The 22,684-nt window shown below is 31.6% G+C and overlaps 1 protein-coding gene across 1 annotated transcript in view; it reads right to left on the reverse strand.

The window, feature by feature from the left end:
* Positions 1–22,684, reverse strand: part of LOC125073019 (ABC transporter G family member 23) — an 82,526-nt gene that overhangs the window by 23,512 nt on the left and 36,330 nt on the right. The window contains exons 2-7 of the mRNA XM_047683685.1: positions 21,903–22,156; positions 21,543–21,702; positions 10,454–10,590; positions 7,381–7,506; positions 1,779–1,872; positions 456–641 (exon numbers count right to left, since the gene is read on the reverse strand). Coding sequence (XP_047539641.1) covers positions 456–641; positions 1,779–1,872; positions 7,381–7,506; positions 10,454–10,590; positions 21,543–21,702; positions 21,903–22,150 — 951 coding nt within the window. The 5' untranslated portion in view covers positions 22,151–22,156. The remainder of the gene's footprint in view (positions 1–455; positions 642–1,778; positions 1,873–7,380; positions 7,507–10,453; positions 10,591–21,542; positions 21,703–21,902; positions 22,157–22,684) is intronic.

Consider the following 22,684-nt stretch of genomic DNA (forward strand, 5'->3'; position numbering starts at 1 on the left):
GTAAAAGTTAAGCTTTCTTGCCAAGTTTCTCGTGACGATGCAACGAAAACGCTGTTTGCCATCAACGACATTTTCGCATTAATGAATCCCTCTGGATTTAACCGTGATAATACTAAGTGACCCGATGGACTAGCACTTTAGTACCTTTTGTGGAACGCAAATCGCTTTGACAAATTTACCAAGTGTCAGAGAAACGGCGTTAAACAGCAGAGGAAAATGTTCAAGCGAGCTAACGACGCAAATGTTTATCTCGTAAGCCCTAATGATGTCTTTGTGCGGATGGCAATCAAAACATTTGAACCTTGGAACTATCGCAAGACAATTATATTGATAAAAACAATGCATCGTTTTGTTTTATTGCCTCCCCTGTTGATTGTTATTTGTAATTTCAGTTTTTGTTCAATTAAATATTTTCTCATAATTATAGGTGTAATAAAAAACAAAATAAAACTCACGGGTATTGATGGTATTTCGACTTTTTCTACAACATCAGCCAATATACTGGATCGTCTTCTCTTGCCCATGTTCTGAAGTACGGATAATTTTAGGAACACGTCTTCGAGGCTCTCCGCTTGGTATCTTGACATCAGCTCACTTGGGGACTCTTCGGCTAAGAACCTGCCTCCACGCATAAGGCCGATCTATAGAAGCAAAGTGAAACTTAGAACCATAATATTATTGATTTATTTCTAAAACAAATTATACCCTGTGACACGAGAGAGCCAGTTGATTAGTGTCCAGAGAATTGGAATTACATTTCAACGGAAGAATCGCTTCTAGTATCGTTGCTATTAGGTTTTGTATGATTTGTATAGTAGCTATTTTCAATTCTAATCTTGGGCCAAAAGATTAAAAACGCTGACCGGAAAAACAGGTCACTATAACATTTTTCTACCGCAAAATTCATAATATGGCTCTTATAAAGACGCCCATGATACGCCGTGGCAGACACAGAAAGACCACATAGCGATATTAGTATCGTGAATATCAGGCCATTCGACCACAACGCGATGTGGCAAAAAAAAAGCTTCAACAAATGACGTAATCTTACAAATATCTAGCGACCCGCCCCGGATTCGCACGGGTGCAATGCTGATACTAAATATACTACAGAATGTTTTTATATACAACGTCACAGCTTTTTGAGACAGTTCAGAGCCATATTGATCTATGTACAATATAAAGCACAATGTGATTAAAGTACTTAATTGCATAGGGAGTAATGCTCTTTTGCTTAAAATCGCCTCGTAAATAAGACATTATTTCTCGTTAAAACTAAAGGATAAAAAATTGATACTGTGGGTTATCCTTAAGAGATAGATATAAACCATCATGGACATTTTTGTAGACCTTTTTGAGGTGTACAATAATGTAGTAAATTATTTTGATCTATCTCGTAGGCTTAGGTATTCAGCCAGCGTTTGCAATGTAAGTGCTTATTTAGGAAATCACATTAGAAACCTCTAAAATTATCAGTGTTTCTTTACTGTATTATGCGTGTATTATAAATTCTAAGCTCTTGAATCACTCTATGTATTAAAAAAACGTATCAAAATCCGTTGCGTAGTTTTAACGATCTAAGCATACATAGGGACCGACTGTCAGCGGGAATCGACTTAGTTTTATATTTAGTGATTTGAACGTTCGATATCGCTTCGAAATTGTCGAATAAACTTTGTCTAGCCTCTTTATTTATACCATATCTTATTATACTATGAAAAACACATTTGGTTAACGAACGTGGATAAATTTAAATAGCCCACTTTGAACATACTTACAATGTTAGCTTGCTTTGTTTCATCGATGTAATGTGTGGTGATTATAACCGTTGTTCTCCCGCCTTTAGTTATTTCGACCAAATGATCCCAAATGCTGAAATTAAATTAATATTACGAATATTACTATAACACTTACGAGGGTAGACGAAAATTTGAAGTCAACAGACTTCAGACGGTAATTATTTCGGTACTTAAGTATTAACGCCACCGCAGCAAACAAAATTTCTGCAAATGTGCCACTATAGGTACCTAAACTAACCGATATTGGTGAATTCGTGGATATAGATTTTTGCTGCGGTGGCGTTAATACGTAAGTATCATTATATATGTTACTGTAGAAGCTCGAACCGATTATGAAAGGTAAATGTCTTTAAAACTTTGGGATTCGAACTATTACCATCATTCATTTGGTAAATCTTAAGATTTACATGTTAGGTTAGGTTGGAATGGTAAAAGTCCGAAAAAGTCGTCCCTTTATAATAAATACTTACATTTACCAACTCATGTCGGTAAATCTTAGGTTTGACTAGAAAATCCTAAGATTTACCTTAGTTCGAGCTTTTACAGTAACATATATACATAATTATTTAAAAATAAATTAAATATAGAGTATATAAAATATAGAGTATTGTTAAAAAAACTTATAAAACTATCAACATCTGACTTAATCCAAGATGGCGTAGCGAATTTAACACGTGTATCTCCCACGTCATTTGTGCCGATCCGGTCAATCATCTCTCGCCTTTCAAGTGCGAAATTTGTGTTTGTAATTATATATTATCGTAAATAATTGTAATTTTGTTAATTACAATTATTTGATGAAATAGGGCGGTAAAGGGTGGGGGTAGTATGATGTGAAGGAACACAAAGTTTCAACTTATGATGTAGACTTGTTCCTATTATAATAAAGTTACTTTTTTTTTAAATGTAGACCGATTTTGCCTATCTTTTTATAATTGATGTTCGTAAACGATGCAATATTATATAAGTGAAAAAGAAAACATAAGAATTAATATGTAAATAATCAAAAAAACTGTATTAAATCGTCGTATTTTCTGACATGAGTTCAACGTTCAGGAAAAGTCAAATAACCAACAATCGGATGGCTTTCGAAGAACAGCGAAGAACGGGCAGATAATGGCTAAGTTCGTTGGCACTTCATAGGTCTAAATTTCTTAATTTAAACTACTGCAACAAATTAAAAAAAAAATAAACAAAATACAAATATACAAACGAATGTCAAATTTTATCTATATTCCATTCCTCGTAAACAAGCTTCTAAAAGAAACTGCCCTTTTGCTCATTCGTTGCCACGCATGACCTTCATTGGTCAAAACACTACTTAGACTCGTTTCAAATGCTGGATTCGTCTGGTTTATCTCTATCTAGTCGCGCGTTTCAACCAATAACATGCGAGTATTTTGTTTCCTAGGAGTTCGACTCGTGGAATGGAATTATATTTTTATCCACCATATAAATAAAAACATTTTAAAAAACAATTTAGAAAAATTAGCTAACCGGTAGTTCGCGTGATAGATTTACTTTAAAATAAATCTTGTTAAACGACAATTCAATTCAAGTGCTTGTAAGTCTCTTTGTATAAAGTATATCTTGATTAATTTTATGTCAATGACTAATTTTTCTTTAACAGCATTGGCAAATTTTCATTTAAAAATTGTGTTTTATACAATGACGAAAAAATTACGCATTTTAAGTAGTCGAACTTTATTTAATAATGGGGTGACAACTGCGCGCGGTGGAATATTGAAAATTCACGGAACCGTGTTGAATCTTCGTATTCAATTTTAAGACGAACACGTAATCTAGTTCAGATTACAATATGTGTATATTAGTGTATCGATAGGACCAGCTTCGCAACATATAATCTAGACCAGTACCCTCCGTACTGGTGATTAAGGTAATTCTTCCATAAGAGAAGCTTATTATAAAGTAGCTCAAAATGTATTTATTAATAAATAGTCATGAAATAGTCCTACTTATGGGCATAGACTCGCACCTCTTGAGGAGATTTGGAGCTATTCTATTACGCTTCTCTAATACGAGTTGTACACGTGGCAGGATTTCAGTGTCATTCCACGCATATAATGTTTTAATATCGCTCAATGCTCTGTGATACTTGTCCGAGTTCGAACTCGCAATGTGTGGTTAAGAGTCATATGTTCATACTACTAGACCATCTCAGATACAAATTATAATAGTAATAATAATTATTATTAAATTCTTATATCTTACATTTATAATTTTATGATACGATAAAGTAATGACATCGATATAAACAGTCATAGTAGTTCTGGGTCATATTAAATTTAGGTAAAATGTTAAAATCGTAACGATTATTAAAAAAGAAACAATAATACTTTGATAGAGAAATGTTATTAGGTAAAATATTTGATAATCAAATTTGATTTAATTCAATGTCTATGATCTTCGCGACATTGTTACGGAATCGAATTGGATTCAAAGAATGATTATTGATCGAATTAATTACAAATACTGAAGTATAAGCATCAAACGTCAGATTCGACACTAAGTTGAAGCGTGAACATCATGAAGCCCAGGGAATTAATAATTAAGTGTTAACCTCATCATAGACAGGCTGGCCGTCTATATCCAGACCGAAAATAATCCACGACATAAGATCAACCGACAATAACCCAAGAAAGAAAACTGGCACTTAGCTAGGAGAAGACAAATCAAATCGGCAATCCAAAAAATTTTGATGGTTATGCTATCTGGAAATAAAAACTTAAATCCACCAAACGGCAGGAAAATATACCAAAGACACGGACTCTACCTGCCTGGAGAACAGCTATAGCTACTTATAATGGAACGGCCAAATGGCGCACATGATGGTAAGTGGTCATTGGGCAGTAAGAAATATTAACTATTTCGTACATTGCTAATGCGCCACTAACCTTGGGAGTTTGTTGTTGTGGGAGGTTTTGCCTGTTGTTACACTGGCTCACTCACCCTTCAAACTCCACAAATTTTATTAAAGACCCACACGTGCTAACCGCTGTACCGTAAAATATTCGAACGTAAACTATTCAATTATGAGCTTCGCCGATTATTTTACGCTTCAAGTAAAATTTCTCGTTTATAAAAATCCAATTACATAATCGTTTTATCTTTCCGAATAAGCCCAGCTGCGATCTGATTCCTCCGGCTTAAGGGTATTCAGTGGAATTTCATCGGATACACTATTTTCGTCTTAAATTCTTTGTTTCAAATATACGGTTTTCATGGAAACTTTATGGGTTCACCTACAATGTTTTTAACAGGTGAAACATTGTTAAAAATATTAATTATTATTTCCAATGTAATAATTTTATAAAAAACAGTTCTGTCTTTTCCAACAGATTATAAAACAAAAGCTAGATGGAGCACGCGCAACATTATAGTAGAGCAACAAAAGCGAATACAAATTCCCTGTACTGTGTGTAGTAACAATTTATTCATTTATTCTAGTATTTTGAATACCAAAGTAACTTTTTTTTGTGCTCCGAGGAAGGACATACGCTATATTATTTTAATTCACCCCTGAGTCTATCTGAGTCTAACCTAGTCTGGTCTGAGCTTATCTGAGTCTATACCTATAAATACTGTTAAAAAGGTTACATTAACTACAATGCTGTGTCTTGTGTCTTAAATTTTAAATCAATCATGAACGAAAGAGGTATCAGAGTTTAAGTTATCATCCGCTTAACATCATCATCGTCCTGCCCTTATCCCAATTAATTTAATTTAATATTTAATTTATTTAATTTTAAAACGACGTTTTTAAATAAGACTTTGGAAGTTTTTACGTATTTATAGGTTGGATGGTGAAAGATTTACTATTTTTTAAATAATTGCTTTACTAACATTGTAAAGAAGAATATTTTGTATTAATGTCGCGTTATCAAGAAATAAAAAAGGCAATTAATATATGACGTATTTATTCTCATAAAAATATAATTTAATATAACTTTTACTATAGAATTTATATATTATTCGAAATTTAAATTAAAACAAAACGAAAATGTATGCAATAAATTCCGTAGATGCTTTAAAATAAACACCATAATAGATATCAAGGAACTATGATAATTACGTCAATCTGCGTTTGCTGACGTCATGGCCTTTGACAGACTGAGTTCAAGGTTTTCAAAAATACCTTATTTGTGAAAATACATACATTCGGTTTAAGATAATATGCGTAATGTAACATATACAAGAGGGCAAGGTCTTCGCATCTATAATGTATTTGCACAACACATTTACATAATACACAATATATACACAACCGTTAACCGAGACGGCCCAGTGGTTTAGAACGCGCGCATCTTAACCGATGATTCTGAGTTAGAACCCGGGCAAGTAACCACTTCATGAACTTAATTTTATTTTATCATTCGTGTCGTGCGCGGCATTGAAGAAAAACATCGTGTGTCTAATTTCAATAATGATTCCGTCAACACGAATTTAAGCAGCGTGGTGGAATAATCTCCAAATCCTATCTACAAGATATTTTTATTTTTATACATATAAAAATGTACGTTGCTATATATGTTTCAGATTAATAAAGGAGTGTCGAGCGAAGCGTTAGCTAGTTAAGAAATGTTCGTTAAACCGGAAGGATTACATACATTGAATGTTAACGGAAATATACAAGACCGTATAATATTATATAACGCCTACGTCGCGCTTAAACGTTACTGATCCGTGGGATGTAGCGTGATTTTATGTCATATTCTATAACCTTTCTCAATAAATTTGCTAACATATAGAGTAAATATTATTTCAAATCAGACTGGAAATTCTTGAAAAAAAATCATTCGTATATTTACACGCAGGATAAATTATAATCTATATGTATTTAAATAATCCGACACTTAAATTACGTAAATTTATCAGTCGGAAATTCGTCATTCCCAACTGTTGGTAACTATAAATTTAACGTCTTGTAAAATGACGGTTCATATACTTGAAGTATACACCTATTTATTCAATTTCATTTAGATTTTGAATTCGTAAACTTCATCCGTACATAATCTATACTTGTAAATTATTATTAAAACTTATAGCCGAAGATGCAGTGGGTTTCGGAACATGTTTATTTTTTTATACCACTCTAGCTGTCGGACGCGGCTTAGTTCACGTTAAAGGGGTTGATGGTCAGGTGTTAGGCATAAAAGACAACGTCCTTCCTACGGGTTCAAGCCTACTTCATAACCACTGAGCCAATTTTCATCAAATTTGGCTCAGTGGTCAAGCCGTGAACGAGCAACAGACAGACAGATGGAGTTACTTTCGCATTTATAATATTAGTATAAATAGTATAGATGTAAGCGAATGCAATGGATCACCTGATCGTAAGATCACCACTGGCCATAGTCATTAGCGCTGTAAAAATATAACCAATCTTTACATCGCCAATGCGCCACCAATCTTGGCCACGTTACCCAGGGCTTGCACAAAGCCCTACCAAGTAATGTTATAATATATTTATAATACTATTATATCAGTAGATGCGGTTCGCAGTTTCACACGCTTAATATTTAGAGTATTGCCGTGAATATATTAACATAGAATCTTTTACCTCTGTCTCAAAACTGGGTCAACTCCGACTGTTGGCTCATCCAGGATTAAGAGTTCAGGATCGTGAAGAAGTGCCGCTGAGAGAGAAACTCGACGCTGTTGACCTCCTGACAAATTTTTTACTTGTCTGAAATGTAAAAGAAAATTATTAACATTTTTTTCTTAATGATCAACATTTATACATATTAATTTTAACGTTTTTTTTTTTTTTAAATATAAGTTCGAAATACAACTACAAAAGGTTGTCAATTTTTTTTTACTGACCACAGCGATCATCTGACCATAACTATATTACATATATGTAACATAGTTATGGTCATATATGTAATATACTTCCGGGGGCATAGTATTAGTTCTTATAAGGCAAAAATTTGTTGCGTTGCGTTGCATTTGCATTTTTTATTATACTGTATATTACATTGCGTTTTTTTAAATAGATAAATAGGTAAATAAAATAAAAAAAAAAAACAAATAAAAAAAAAATATATATTTCATTTTGTTTTAAGTATTTTTTCTTGAACCGGCAGAACAGAAATACATAATTCGTAATATTATATATTTGTACAATAATTCTAATGCCGTCAACATCTACCCGCAAACTTCAGTAAGTTTGCGGGTAGATGTTGACTTACGAATGTCTTGTTCACGAGACTGCTCGTGAACAAGACATTCGTAGATAGTTAAGGGATTTGTTTCTCGGTGAAGAAAAAATGTCGCCATCATGATATTTAAACAAATGAGTCGACTAGTAACAAATGTGGTAATCTAACATTTTGACAAATGTTGGTAAAACAATAAAAACAGATTTTGGTTAAATTTGTTTGACTTGGGGTTACAAAACTTTTTAAATAGTATAATATATAAATATAAGGTTGAATTAATGCTATATGACAGTAAAAATCATTCTACACGAGTTATGAAAACTATTTTAATTTTGTAGATTTCTAGCTTTGAAAATATTATTTTAAGAATGCCGAATTTGATATTAAACCTGGCGCAGATTGCTATCTTTGATTGCAAAGACCATATCCAAGAATCAGGGTTGTCACAAATCTTTATGTATACTATATTTTTGGAATACAGAAAAAATGGTAGACAGATAATTTTTTTGTATTTAACTTATTAAATATTAAGCACAAAAAATATTATATGCGCAGATCGCGGACCTGTTCCATGGTCCCTTCACAATAATTTTCTTGAATTTCATTCGCGGTAAGTCTCCTGAGTATCGAATATTTGTTTATAAAAAAAATCTTGCAATTCTTTTAATTGAGTCATTGATAATGTGACGCATTGTAATGCTTTTGAATTGTGGTTGCACACTCTGTCAGGCAAGGATTTTACTGAGTACCTAAACAAAAATTAAATAATCAGAACACAACATTGTAAACTTTTACTTTCTATATTATGTCAAGAAATGACAGTTGACAACCCTATGAATAAACTTATACCTCAATTCCATGGCCCGGTTTCTAGCCCAATTGTCTGGATTTCTCTTGCGTTTTCGTGCAATGTTGTTGGTTACTACGGTGGGGTGGTCTTCCATGATTATAATTTTACTTGTTTTAATTAGGTTCAATCAAAAAAACACTTAGAATACAATAAAATAAACAGAAGGAAATGTTCCGGCGGCCGTTACACGATGCAAATGAGCTATATCTTCTGATTGGTCGACAGCGTAAGATGGCCGGTTTTGAATTCAAAGTTTGTCAGATTGCCGGATTTGAAACTGATATGAAACTTTGACTCGCTTTTTCAATGGCATATTACCAATTTTGAAAGCAATGCCCAAAAGAAAACGTTTTTATTCAAACTTGTCTATGTTGCCATATAAATAACATTTTTTTTGAAAAATGCACAGATTGCTGCCTTTGAAACTAGTCGACTCAAATGGTTGTGGGAAGTGAATACTGTATTTGTATTTATGCTGAAAAAATTTTTTTGTAAAAAACTTTTTTTATAATAAATAAATAAAAAAAATATAATGTCGAAATATCGAGCTCCCACCAAATAAAAATAAAAAACATGTTAAATATCCCGTATTAAATACTTGTGATAAATAATTTAACAGTGACGAAGCACTAAAACAAATAATTCTCATGTTTTATTAATAGCAAAGTTAATCGAATAGTTAATACAATATCATTAATCCGATGATAATAAGAACTAATTCGACTATCAGCTTAAATTAATCGAATTATTAATTGGTATGCTCTCATTAAATAATTGTAACGTTTCGGTTTGTACTGCGCATATTTTCATAATGTTCGATTTGTGCTGTTTTAATATTACTTGACGTTTTATTTATTTTTTATTTAAAGAATGTGGCACAGATAGCATATTTTTTTTGGATTGTAATTTTGGTCAAGTGCCAATCTTAAATACTAGCAACATTGACAAGATACATTATAGTGCAAAGTGTAAGTTGTATAAATATGGAAGTTTTCGAAGTACAAAATTGTAGTACTGTCAAATTCTAACCTCCAAGCTGGTAGTTGGTTATTTAAAAAACTATTTTTATTGGTTCTTTTTATAATTTAGCAACTAGAGATTTTTTTATGATATTAGAGAGGCGGGTGGGCAAATAAATGGTCCATAAGTAATACTAACCATTCCTACCATCACTAATGCGCCACCAACCTTGGAAACTAAGTTAAGTTGTTGTGTCCCTTAAAGTTCACACAACTTGAAGATGCGTTACGACGGTTTATTTTGCCATTATATATTGAAACGTCAATCTATTTTTATTGTTATGTATCGTTTTATGAGTTTTATGTCTTTAGGTACATTTTGTTTTATAGCATATGTGCTCACTCTTGTTACATAGAAAATGGGTCATTAAATTTCATATAATAAATCAAATAATTTGATTTGTGTTAATATTGTAAATGCACGTATATATATGTTGATCGTAAAAAAATTTTGTACAAACGTCTGAGTAACATTAATTCAAAATTATTCAAATGTTATTAGTCATTTTATTAACCTCGTCGGATGCGAATGTTCATGCCAGATCAGTAGCCTGTTTAAGCGTTTGCTCAAAAAGGCACAACAAAGCAAATAAAATTACTAACCTCGTCGGATTTGGCAGCTGCAATAGTGAAACAAGGAAGTCGACTTTTTCGTCAACCTCCTTCGTTGTCATGCCAGCGATCCAGCCGAAATATATCATAGTTTCTCGTATTGAAAACTCGCCGAAAAGTGCAACTTCCTGTAAAAGAAAAAAATACACTTTTTAGAAGAGTTTAATACATATTCCAATTATCATTGGCGTAACTTATAAAGACATTAGAGACATAATCGCTTGTCCAAGCTGACTGTCAACGCACAGCCAAAGCTACTGAGCCTAGAAAGCTGTTTTAGAACATAGTTTAATTTTGACAACGTAAGCATCCGTGAAGTAAGGATTTTTGGAAATTTATACTTTAAGGCCGTGGATAATTGGGAGGGGTAACTTGATATGATTATGGTACGGAATGACAGCTAGTTCATGAAATCCACAATTTTTGCTTTTATAATTTATGATTACGCCCTAATTTCATTCTCGAAACTCATCCTAAATTAACTGACGCCCGTGTTTATACCCTCTTTAAAGTAACTTTTCTCAACAAATGGGCTCTATCCAACGAAAATTATTTGTAAAGCTACGGACACAATCGTGGGACTTTGTAATTGCGAAATCGGTTTCGGTCTCACAAATATGAGAATAGATTTACAAGATTCTGCGTAACAATGCATTGGTAACCTGTTCTGTTATAAATACAAAAATATCAAGTTTTGCTTGGAGCATAAAACTGGATGCATGGATGGATTTCTAATTATTATCCTCCCAAATTAAAGAGATCCTGGAAATGAAAAGTGCATGCTTTAAGTTATTACATTCTTATACAGTTTATATTAATAAAACGAATATATTACCCATGAAAGTCAGAACAAACCTAAGCATCTATCAAGTAAATCTCACAACGGTAGTCACTATTATACAAAAGAGCGATTCGTAGATTAACTATTGCGTTGTCTCAGTCAACCACAATATAAAACAAGGCTATTGGAATAATAACGTTAATATAAAAACATTACGAGACGCTTTATCCACTTTCCGCAACTTGTGGATCGGTTTCATAATAATATGAATCATCCTTAGCGTTTTCTTTGTTTCTTTACTTGAAAAACTAGTTGAAAAATTTAATGTATGTATTTTATGATTACAGACAGTTTTATGAATAATATATGGGATATAAACCACGGCCTTCAGATTGCTGTTGGTGCTTTCAAAAATGCTTTAAAAATCCACCAAAATATACCAAAGTGTAATCAAGATCATTGCGTGCTTTGAAAATTATGAGCTATATTTAAATATCCGAATGATGTCGCTTACGACGATTTCGGTTTGATGTTCGTGGGGACTTCTTTATAAGTTGATAAGTTAATTATAAGAGATTATAAGTTGATCCCGTATATATAATCCTGTTAGTAATAAAACGTTTAATTATAAATGAGATGATCGAGCAATTTCATAGCGTCCTCCATTAAGTAAACCATGGGTAAGATAGTCTCGTTTGCCGTGACGCCATGACGCTCTCCAATACCATCACGCCACCTCCACTCTTACTCCCTTGTCGTGCAGATATCGCTCTCTACACCCCTCTGAGTATGTGTGACTTACAGTGTGACGTATTTACTTCGTATATATATATGTAAATAAATGTATTTATTTAATTACCAAAACTCTATATTTTTATTCATTTTACTTAAAAAGTATTTACTATTTTAAATTATTTCGTTTTCATCTACCGAGCATTCAGTTGCGGCCAATGCTTAATATTTTGCAATTCGCCTGTGGCATGTTACCTTTGTTATATTTATTACTCAGTGTTAAGATTTTGTGTGATGGGTAACACCCTAGTATATATTCTACTGACAAACAGCAATACTTTCTAGTTCTTTATATCTTGGCGATATGAGGAATGAATAATATTTCTGACAGTATCAATGTATGGGCGATGGTGCAAACTGACCATGAGGTGGTCCGTGGTTATCCTGGCCCGTAGGCTTTTTGTCTTTGATGTATCTTCCAATTATTTTGTGGGGTTAGGTTGTTTAATCCGCATGTTTTTATTTTCATATAGCATCTTAATCAACATTTTTTTTTGGATCGCAGTAAATTTAAGACATAAAAAATGTATTATAGTATAACTTAGCAAGTTAAACTAATTATAATAGATCCAATTTTGTTTTTAATTGGCTATCAAAGAGATACATATCATAATTAGTCCAATTAAAGTATGTTTCTCTGCTACAGTGAATACTAGGCTTCATATTTTAAATTATCTTTTGTTTATCTTTAAGTAAAATCGTTTGAATTAAGGAAATTATTAATAATATTAAATGTCCAACACAGTTTTGAAAACCGTACAGCTATATAGTAACAGCCTTTGAATTTTCTACTATTGTGCTAAGGCATTCTCTCCCTTTAAGGAGAAGGTTAGGAGCGTATTCCACCACGCTGCTCCAATGCGGGTTGCTGGATTCAAATGGCAGAATTTCGTTGAAATTAAACACATGCTGGTACCTAGCACGAGATTAATTATAATTAAGCACATGAAAATTCTGTTGTACTTGCCTGGGTTTGAACCCCACAATCATTGGTTAAGATATACGCATTATAACCACTGGGCCATATCGGCTCTTACAGTTAGATTCCAGTATAAATCATAGCAAAAACATGAAATCGACTCTTATAACGTCACGTAGGACTTACAATTGTTACATAAATAATATCATTATACTACTAAAACTTCCTTCGCAGCACGTTGAATCTTCAGGTATAAGTTCAGTACTCTATCCATATAAAAAAAATAAGTACTCATCTATTATAAAATTATATAATTGGAATTAATATTAAATAAGCTTTTTTTTTTAAATTAATAACATCAAATACATTTTAAAACATAAAAGAGATATCTTTGAGTTTTAATATTTTCAACCTCTTTTATATTAATAATCTTACTTTTTCTATAAATAGCTACAAAGAATTAGTTAAAAATATCCAGCAAATTGAGTGACGTCCATCGTAAAGGAACTAAGAATCAAAATTAGAAAAAAACGAACTGAAAAAAAATTATATTTAAATACTTTTGTATGTCTTATATATTGGTAGACAGCGAATAGGTCACTTGATGGTATGTTCCCACTACAACCATTCATAGACATCGGTAATGTGATATATATTCATAATTCCTCGTATAACCAATGCGGCATCAATCTTGGGAACTGAAACGTTATCTCCATTTTGCCTATTTAGTTATTTACATTTGCACACAAACCGGAACACAATAATTCTAAGTAATAGTATTGTTAAGAAGTTATTTTTAGGGTCCGTAGTCAAAGGGTACATCAAGGCTTTATCTCATGAATCTCGATAGTTAGTCATTTGAAATTTTCAAAGATGATGTCTTAATGTTGACGCTATATCAACAAATACTATAAAAATAAAACAATGAGTAGAGCAGTAGAGAGTAAAGCCGAAAGATTCCGAATGTCGATCTGTTGTACGAATCATCTTCACCATGAAAGGACTGTTGAAGGTAATCTTTTCCGCTAATGTTACTACAAATAATTGTATATATAATTTATATACAAAGACAAATTAAATAAAAAAAAGAAACATATCCTTTAAAAAAAAATCAATACATATTTAAAATCGTTACTATAAAAAATATTAACGTCATAACTCTAAGCGACTATTGATTAAACAACGTTCGGTATTCGTAAATTATTTAATAGATTTATAATCTTGCAAGTTTTTGCGCGTCCGCTCAAAATGTTTTTAGGCGTTGACGTCAATTGGGTTCATTCGATCTTGAAATATGAGTTCAGAGAATTGTGGAAAATTATCTTGGGAGATTAGTTCACTTATGATTTGTATTTGCGTCACTATGTTTATACCGGTTTACATATTATAGCAAATCAGCTAAAAATATGGTACCTCGTTCGGTGGTAGGATTTGTGCAAACCCGTCTTTGTAGCTACCACCCACTGATCATATCGTCAAACAGCAATATATAATGAGCAATATTTATAAAAATAATTAACTATATACAAATAGTTTCATTCAAGCAATTTTGAGTTGTCATTTCCCAGGATTATATTTCAAATATCAAATCCTTAACCAATTCGTAATGTATATTATACCGAAAAGAACCGGCTAGATACTCAAAACTTACTCTTTCTAGTAATTAAATAATATAAGTATGTTAATGAAATGTAATTAAATCCTGCTCGAAAATATATTTTATTTGATTAATTTAATAATATACATTACAATTAATTTTAAGATAATATTAAAATGTATTAATTGGTAAAGTTAAAAAATGTCTGCAGGTTCTTACTATCGTAACGAATATCTTGCATCAGGAAGGATTTATTGACTTTACGTAGTTGGAAACTTGGTGTTATAAGTTTATCTTTACTTATCGTGTTTATACAATAATTACATTTATGTTTGTGGAAATTTATATACTTAAAACATTCCTTATTTAAATAAAATCAAAATATACTTCATTCAAGAAGGTTCGTGCGAGCACTTTTGAATAATTTTACATGATTTAATTAAATTTAAGGCTACCACCGGTTCGGAATGTTGATACCGAGAAGAACCGAAGAGGAACTCAGTAATATCTCTCTTCCGAGAATCAGTTACGTAGATTATTAAATACAATAATTGAATTATTAATTATCCCGCCTGGAAATCAAAGAATACTAACTCTACACTTTTTTATCAAGTTATATTCCGCATTAATCAAAGTTTTTTATTATAAAATTTAACAGTCATTTTATTGTAATAGATATTGTATATTAAAGATCGTGTTATTCATAAAAAATCAGATCAAATCAAGCAGAGAAAATATGTAATTTAAAGCTTGGTAACAAAAAAAAACATGTCAACTGTTGGATATACATACGGTCGATCTATTAATTAATTAAAATTCACTTATTAACAAACTGGAATTTGTCTTACGAAGAAATATCGCAAGATCCTTTGTTTGGCTTTATTTTACGTAACACTTTTCTTAACTTGGTGATCAACCAACAGACCTCCAGATCGATTCCAACCACGGCTGTCATTTAACAGAGGTTTAGTTAACTTGGCTAGCATCATCCGGAACAGTTTTATTGGACAAGGGCGTGCGCTAACAGTGTACCAGACTCTAACTTTTCCCTCGTTTTCATAATCTTGGCTCCCAACCCTTCCAAGTCTTGCTCAAGGTTACTACTTTTAGATTTTTTGTGGCAGAAAAACTTACTTACCTAGGCCCGAACTTGGGAACTGCAGCCTTTAAGCTATTGCATCGAGACAGATTTTTAACAATACGGTTAATGAAGCTGCGCTCGGGATACATCTATTATATGTAAAACTGCGTGTTTAAAATTTTAAATAAAATAATTTATACCACTATTGTCCTCTCAAAAAAAACTTAATAAAATAAAATACGGTTTTACTCCTTTTTTTCTATCTAACAGATCGAAGTGATTGTGTTGACCTTTATTTATTCGATATGTGTATTGACATTTATTTGGGTGGCATTACTCTGGAACATATTTGGAGATCATCTTACGGATTTTTTCTATAAGATTTTACCGTTTTTTATGATATAGGTGTAGTCCAGTTATTATATCCATTTGGAAATGCAAAAGAACCGAGATAGCCAAATTTTGGATATTATGTTGAGGAGGCCTAGGGGGGCTAAATGCTTAACTTTAAATTGTTCACCAAAAACGCCTTGTGCAATTTCGCCATTTCGAAAACATGGTTAAGTTTCCATATTTCAAAATGAATTTGGTTCTCCGTTGAGATACGTATTTTTTTGTAGAATACCGTTTTGTTGCTTTTTTTACGGTCTACAATTATGGTCCTTTGCATTTTCCACGTATCGTTCACCGTTATTAAGATATCGACGGAAAAGCCAATAATTTGGGGCGTGATATTTCGAGACATATCTACAGGTACAAACTTGGATCGGATTTTTCAAAGACCCTCAAATATGGGGATGGCGACAGACTAATTACGGACTTGAACCAATTTGCACTAAAGTCGAACCCGTTCCATCAGAACTTTTAAAACTCATTTCATGCAAATGCAAAGGCTCAATCAAAAGGTCCTGGCTATCATAATTAAATGTTCTAAAAAAACAAATAGTATCTGTTGTTGTAAATAGTGTAATATTGTCTAAATAGCTAGATTTAATGTTAAGTCTAGATTAACGCCAGCTGTTGTGCACGCATGTATTTAATAGTATTATTTGCAAAAATATGTTTCAGTAATTTAAGGAAAGGTAAGGTGCTAGGGCTACAATTGTACTATGCATAATTTTTATTATTATTATAACTTTAACCCGATTTATATGTAAAGATTTTCTTGTCATATTAATCATAATAATTTAATTATCATTTTTATTAATAATCTTGGCTCAAATGTACATATGAACATTTGAGCCGAAATGGCCCGGTGGTTAGAACGCGTGCATCTTTTGTTGGATGGGCTAAGTAAGATTTATTTTGGTATCAAATGTTATATGTTGTGTATTATACTATGCTGTATGTTTTCCGAAAATAAAAATAAATAAATAAATATCCGTATCATTAAATCGGTGAAAAAGATTAACTTCTGAATGTCCTAATCCTATAAATACGTATTTAGTTACATTATAAGTTTTTTTTTAAGTATATTAAGTACCTTCGTTCCGTATAAATGTATTCTGTATTCAATTACGTTCCGTTACGCACTCGCTTCAGCGCGCATCGGTTCTTGGTGTTGTATTGCGAGAATGACATTGACATATATACGTTGATACGTTTATGTAACGCTATTACGTGATATCTTTAGAGTAAAAGTTTGATAATTTTTTAACAATAATAAGTATCTTTATATAAAGGTAGGAACAGATAGGCTTTTCAATGATAGATAATTTCATAGATCAACTTTTATTTCACTGTTCAAGGTCATTGAACTTTTAAACCTAGTTTGCCCGAAACCGTCCGAGTCGATATGAATCAGGAACTAGAACCCAGGAAAGCACCACCAAATTTTCATGTATTTAATTTGTGTTTATATAATTTGTCTTGTTGAAGGTAAAGGAAAAGATCGTAAAATATATGTATATTTATATGAAGGAGTAGAGCTTATTCAACCATAATATTTTCATGTAATACGTGTAGGTTTCTTCAAAATAAATAATAAAATGAGTTGCCTTTACAATCGAGAATGAGATTAATTTTAATTATTTTCCTTAAAATGCATTGCGACGAAATAATAACAATTACATAATTCGTGGGTATTTTCCCTTCATGACAAAAAAAAATAAACTTATATACATATATAGTTTAATATAGGAAGGCAGAGGAGCAAAGGGAGCAACTGATGGTCACTGTCCATATATAGTGGCACCGTATGTCATTTTAACCATTCCTTTGCTCCCCAACGCGCCACCAATCTTAAGAAGTAACATATTGTTCCATATATTTGTAGTTATTAATGTTAAAATTATTTTCTAAATTCTATAAATATTATATTTGAATATATTGGCATAAGCAATTGGATATGAATAATAAAATTGTATTCATTTTTTGTCCACTGGTGACGAATGATGAGCCAATCAAACCAGAGGTTATCCAGATCCATTAATTTCCAAATATCTTACATTGCCATCTGACTCTCTTGGTTATTTAAGACAAAGCCGAATGGAAAGATCAACAAAAAACTTTAAACGACTAACTCATGCAGGTCATTGACCAAGATGACTGTTGCATTTAGCGAGTCAAAACATCGGGATATATACCTATCTTAAAAATGATTCCTAAGGCAGTATAGTAATGCTGAAATATGCGATATGAAATTAATATTTTTAATAATGTTCATCTTTAAATGAACTCATCAACAGTTACCGGTTAATTTTTTTGTTCGGTTAAATTGAAACACAGCACACATACGGATTACTAATATATATAATTCCAATAGCAGACTTTGTCCTGTTCGGACAGCTTTTTTTTTGTTTTTATTTGTATCAGTGAAACTCTAATTCTATTTTTGAAAAATGACAAGAGCCGACTTTATCCTAAATATATTAGCATTATTTATCAGTGAGAGTCAAAATAGATTCTATCGGATTTCGGAAATTACTTGGAACAAACAGATAGCAGTGCTGTTAAAAAATCGCACTTCGTATTTAATTCGTGTAACATTGAAACCCTATTTATGATGACACGTAGGAATAGATCTGACACACAAGAAAGCACGCACCTCCAATATATATATATTTTTAATAAAACAAACAAGTGGTATAATATTATATTTAAACCTTCTCGAAGTGATGCATCTTCAGGTATGTTTTATGTATTTTAGTTTCGTATAATTTCCAGTAAAGCATTACAAATAAAGCGACCGCTCAATTATTTGTAATAAGATTAGTCACCCGTTCCAAGTACTTTTGAATGGTTATTATAAATTATTAAGTATTTTATATGTAACCGAGATAAAACCATACGAAACTCAGTAGTTACTCTTTTGTAGTTATTTTAAAGTCACTGTGTAATGTTTTTTCGTCTATATCTTGTAAAACAAATCAAATAATTTTTATTCGAGTAAGCTTCACAATGAAGCGTTTTTAAATCGTTGATGTTAAAATAACCTTCCGTTTCGGAAAGCAACCTCCAGCGAGAAGAAATAGCAAGAGACTCGCATAGTTGCTCTTTTCAAATAAACAGATTTACAATGCTTTTTTTTACAATAATAAGTGTCCTGTGATGGAACCCGAGCCTAAATCCAGGCGTTTTTTTTTCTAAAAAGTACTCTTTTAATGAATAATAAGATTTATTTATTAATTTAGTCTTAATAAACTTTTTATATTTTGTAAATAGTAAATTTATTTCATTTCCCAGTTTATTATTATATTATGCGTAAAGAATATTATGTCTCATTAATTTATGAATTTCTTAAACATTAGATTTAAAAATAAATAAATTTGCATGTTTAGGTTTTTTTACAATAGAAATACATATATAAAATGATTATAGAGTCGCATATCACCTTTCGACATTGCAAGAACGTGATGGTGAGTTTCGAGTATGTATCAAAAGAGTTCTACCGTTTCTGGTTTTATTCCACTGTCGATATAAATATATTATCGTCGACACACAATTATGGTTTTTTTCTCAACTAATTAACGGAACGAATTAATTATTATCGCGGAAATAGATTCAATGTCCCATAATGAATCATCGTTTGATTGTTTTTGTCCATCGTTGAGATTGAGATTTAAAATAAGAGCCCATTGAAAATAAGCAATGACCTCATCTAACATAAGAAAAAATCTGTATATAATTAATATATAATACTGTGGAAAATTTTAAACTGATTTCTTTAGAATTCATTAGAAGATGTAGATTTAAAAACAGACGATACATTTTGAAATTAAATTATTGGAAACAATCGGTGATATGATATCGTTGTGTTTATTTCAAGAAATAAAAGGTAAGACATCATATTTAATCGAATTAAAAAAAAGATGATGATTCTTAATTTGCTTGTATTTTTTATGTTCGTTACCTGTTAACTATGAGTAGCTTATAAATCTAATTATTTCTTTTTTTTTTTCGGTGGTTAGTTCCCGTTTGGTCCCATTTAAAATTATAGAAAAAATAATAATATAGAATCCAAATGAAAAAATACGAGTAATATTCTATTTTCTCAGAGTATAATTTCATGTTGATTTTTTTTTGTTAAAATTTTATATAATTATTGCGTATGAACGGTATACATAAATATGAAAATTGATGAAATATTAAATAAATAATTAATATTGAATTAATTAACATCATTTAATTTATATATATAATTTGAGTATTTTATTTTTTTCGCACGATTTTGCTGTTCTTTTAAGGATAGATGGTAAATTATGTATTATGGTTACTTTTTGTAAAATAAAATGTTACATGTATTTTTTTTGCACTATAAAATATTAAATAGAATCCTTGCAGTGAAATAGGAAGTATAATTCTATGTTATAACAGGACGAAACAAACACGCTTGTCATAATAAAAAAATATATACAAAAGGTAGGTTTATCTTCATAAGAACCATCTCTACAGACGGCTTTGGTTAAAGTTCATTGACCGATGCACTCCGGCTGTTTTGAATACTTTATAATGAATATAAGACTGGATTTTTCAACTGTTTAAATAAGTATTCAAGGGCATTGCTGACAGTGTTGAAGGGGCGGTAAGTTATACCGTGTTTTTCTTCCTGTCATCATTTTACGATATCTATAAATATTGTCAAACGTCTGACAGATATGAAATTAATTATACAAGAAAACAAACCCTAAAGACATTAAGATCAATTAAATGTTTTTTTGGCTCGTCTAATATAATTATACTTTGTTACACGATAAGATATCCCAATAAGCGGATATCCGGAAAATACATTTCCGTCGGATTTAGAGGGATTTGGAGAGATTTCTTTCGAAGATTACTAGGAAAATTATTAAGGTATTTTTTTTAACGAAATTGAACGAGTCAATTTTGCTTATTATTATTTTGTTTATTAAAAATTATTGTTATATAATAAGTTTATTATTATTTTTATTAAAAACTTGTTTCTTATACGTAATATTTACAAGTACGTTCCCTTATAGAGGAACTATTTTTTGTGGTCTTTTACTTTCGTCGTGTCAAAAAACACAATGGAATTAATTAAGCACTTATAATATAGGTTTAGGCTATCAGAAAGTTGTTCAAGGACGTTCATGATTATTACAGTTTTAAAAAAAACTCCTTAACTTTAAAACTAAGTTTTACTATAACCTTAGAAACAGCCTTAACAAGCTTAAGATATTTTCATCTAACCAAAGTTAAGATAAATAAATCTACAAAACACTTTTATAAAGTCGTCATAGATGTTTCTGATATGATATTATAGATCAGTAAAGCTATTCTGAAAGCGTCAGAAAGTCAGACGACAGAATGCAATATGCAACAATGCCTATAATAATAAAATTGAAAGGACAAACGCATCAAAATTGCGTAAAACCAGATCTTAACAAAAGACAGTATTCATAATTATGTATTGAATATTTGTATATCCTGACAAATAGGAAGATAATTTACCTGAGGCATATATCCAATTCTAGGTCCAGGAACACCACTTCCAGGTCCGCCAGGCCGCCCACCTAGCACCCAAATTTCACCAGAGTTCAGACGACGTCTTCCCACAATGCAGGATAATAGTGTAGTCTTTCCGCATCCCGATGCCCCGAGAAGACCGTAGCTAAAAAAAAATAGTTAATTAAGTGAAAATTGGATGTTAATTAACCAATTTTCCTCATTACTGATAAAATTATTTAGAAGCTCTTTATAAGTTAATATCTTAAGGGTTTTTGAGCTACGTGCATAAACACATAAATACATATTATTTTATTTTACTTTGCGCAGGGGCAGTAGGGATATATGCTTGTATATAGTACTTACATGGCGCCTTTAGGTACGGTCATGTTCAAGCCATCAAGAATGACGTTAGGATTCTTGGTCGGTCCATATTTTTTGTGTGCGCGTCTAACACACACTGCTTGCTGTCTTCTAGAAGCTACTGTGGATTTCTGTGGCTTGAGCATTCGATTTCTTCTAGCAGCAATTTCTTCTTGTATTGTACTGACGGTAATGTCTGGGTCACGGACATCCTCCATGGATATCGTGGCGCCTTGGTTGTCATACGCCATTTTTTCTGAAAAAGAGAAAAATCTCTGTGAACTCGCCCTAAATAAATACTACTAAATATCATGGCGAATTTCAGTAGATATCAGGAGTCGGGATTTAAATTATCGTGCCTTGGACGACCCAGACTCCACATAAAGCGTGTGTACTGAGTTTCTACAATTGTTTGCATTGTTTTTTGTGCTATGATAGAATAAATGAGTGGATTAGACGAGGCGAATTATGACAGATGGACTAGCACAAAGCTTTACCACTAAATAAATGTGATTAATCGTATATACGTAAAAATAAATGACATAACTTCTAAATTTAAAAACCTTAAAAATTTTGTTATTACGACATTATTTAACAAAATTACAATATAATATTCTTGCGAAGTTTACAACATGACAAGGTTTTGAATAGACGACGTAAACACGACATAAAAGAGGTCGAATGTCATGTTCAGAATACATAGCGGGAAAACTAAAATAATAAATTTTCCATACCATTGTCATTATGATTTTCAGCTATAAAATGTTTCTTATGTATTCCGTCGA

This window comes from Vanessa atalanta, chromosome 23 (assembly GCF_905147765.1).
Source record: "Vanessa atalanta chromosome 23, ilVanAtal1.2, whole genome shotgun sequence".
NCBI lineage: Eukaryota > Metazoa > Arthropoda > Insecta > Lepidoptera > Nymphalidae > Vanessa > Vanessa atalanta.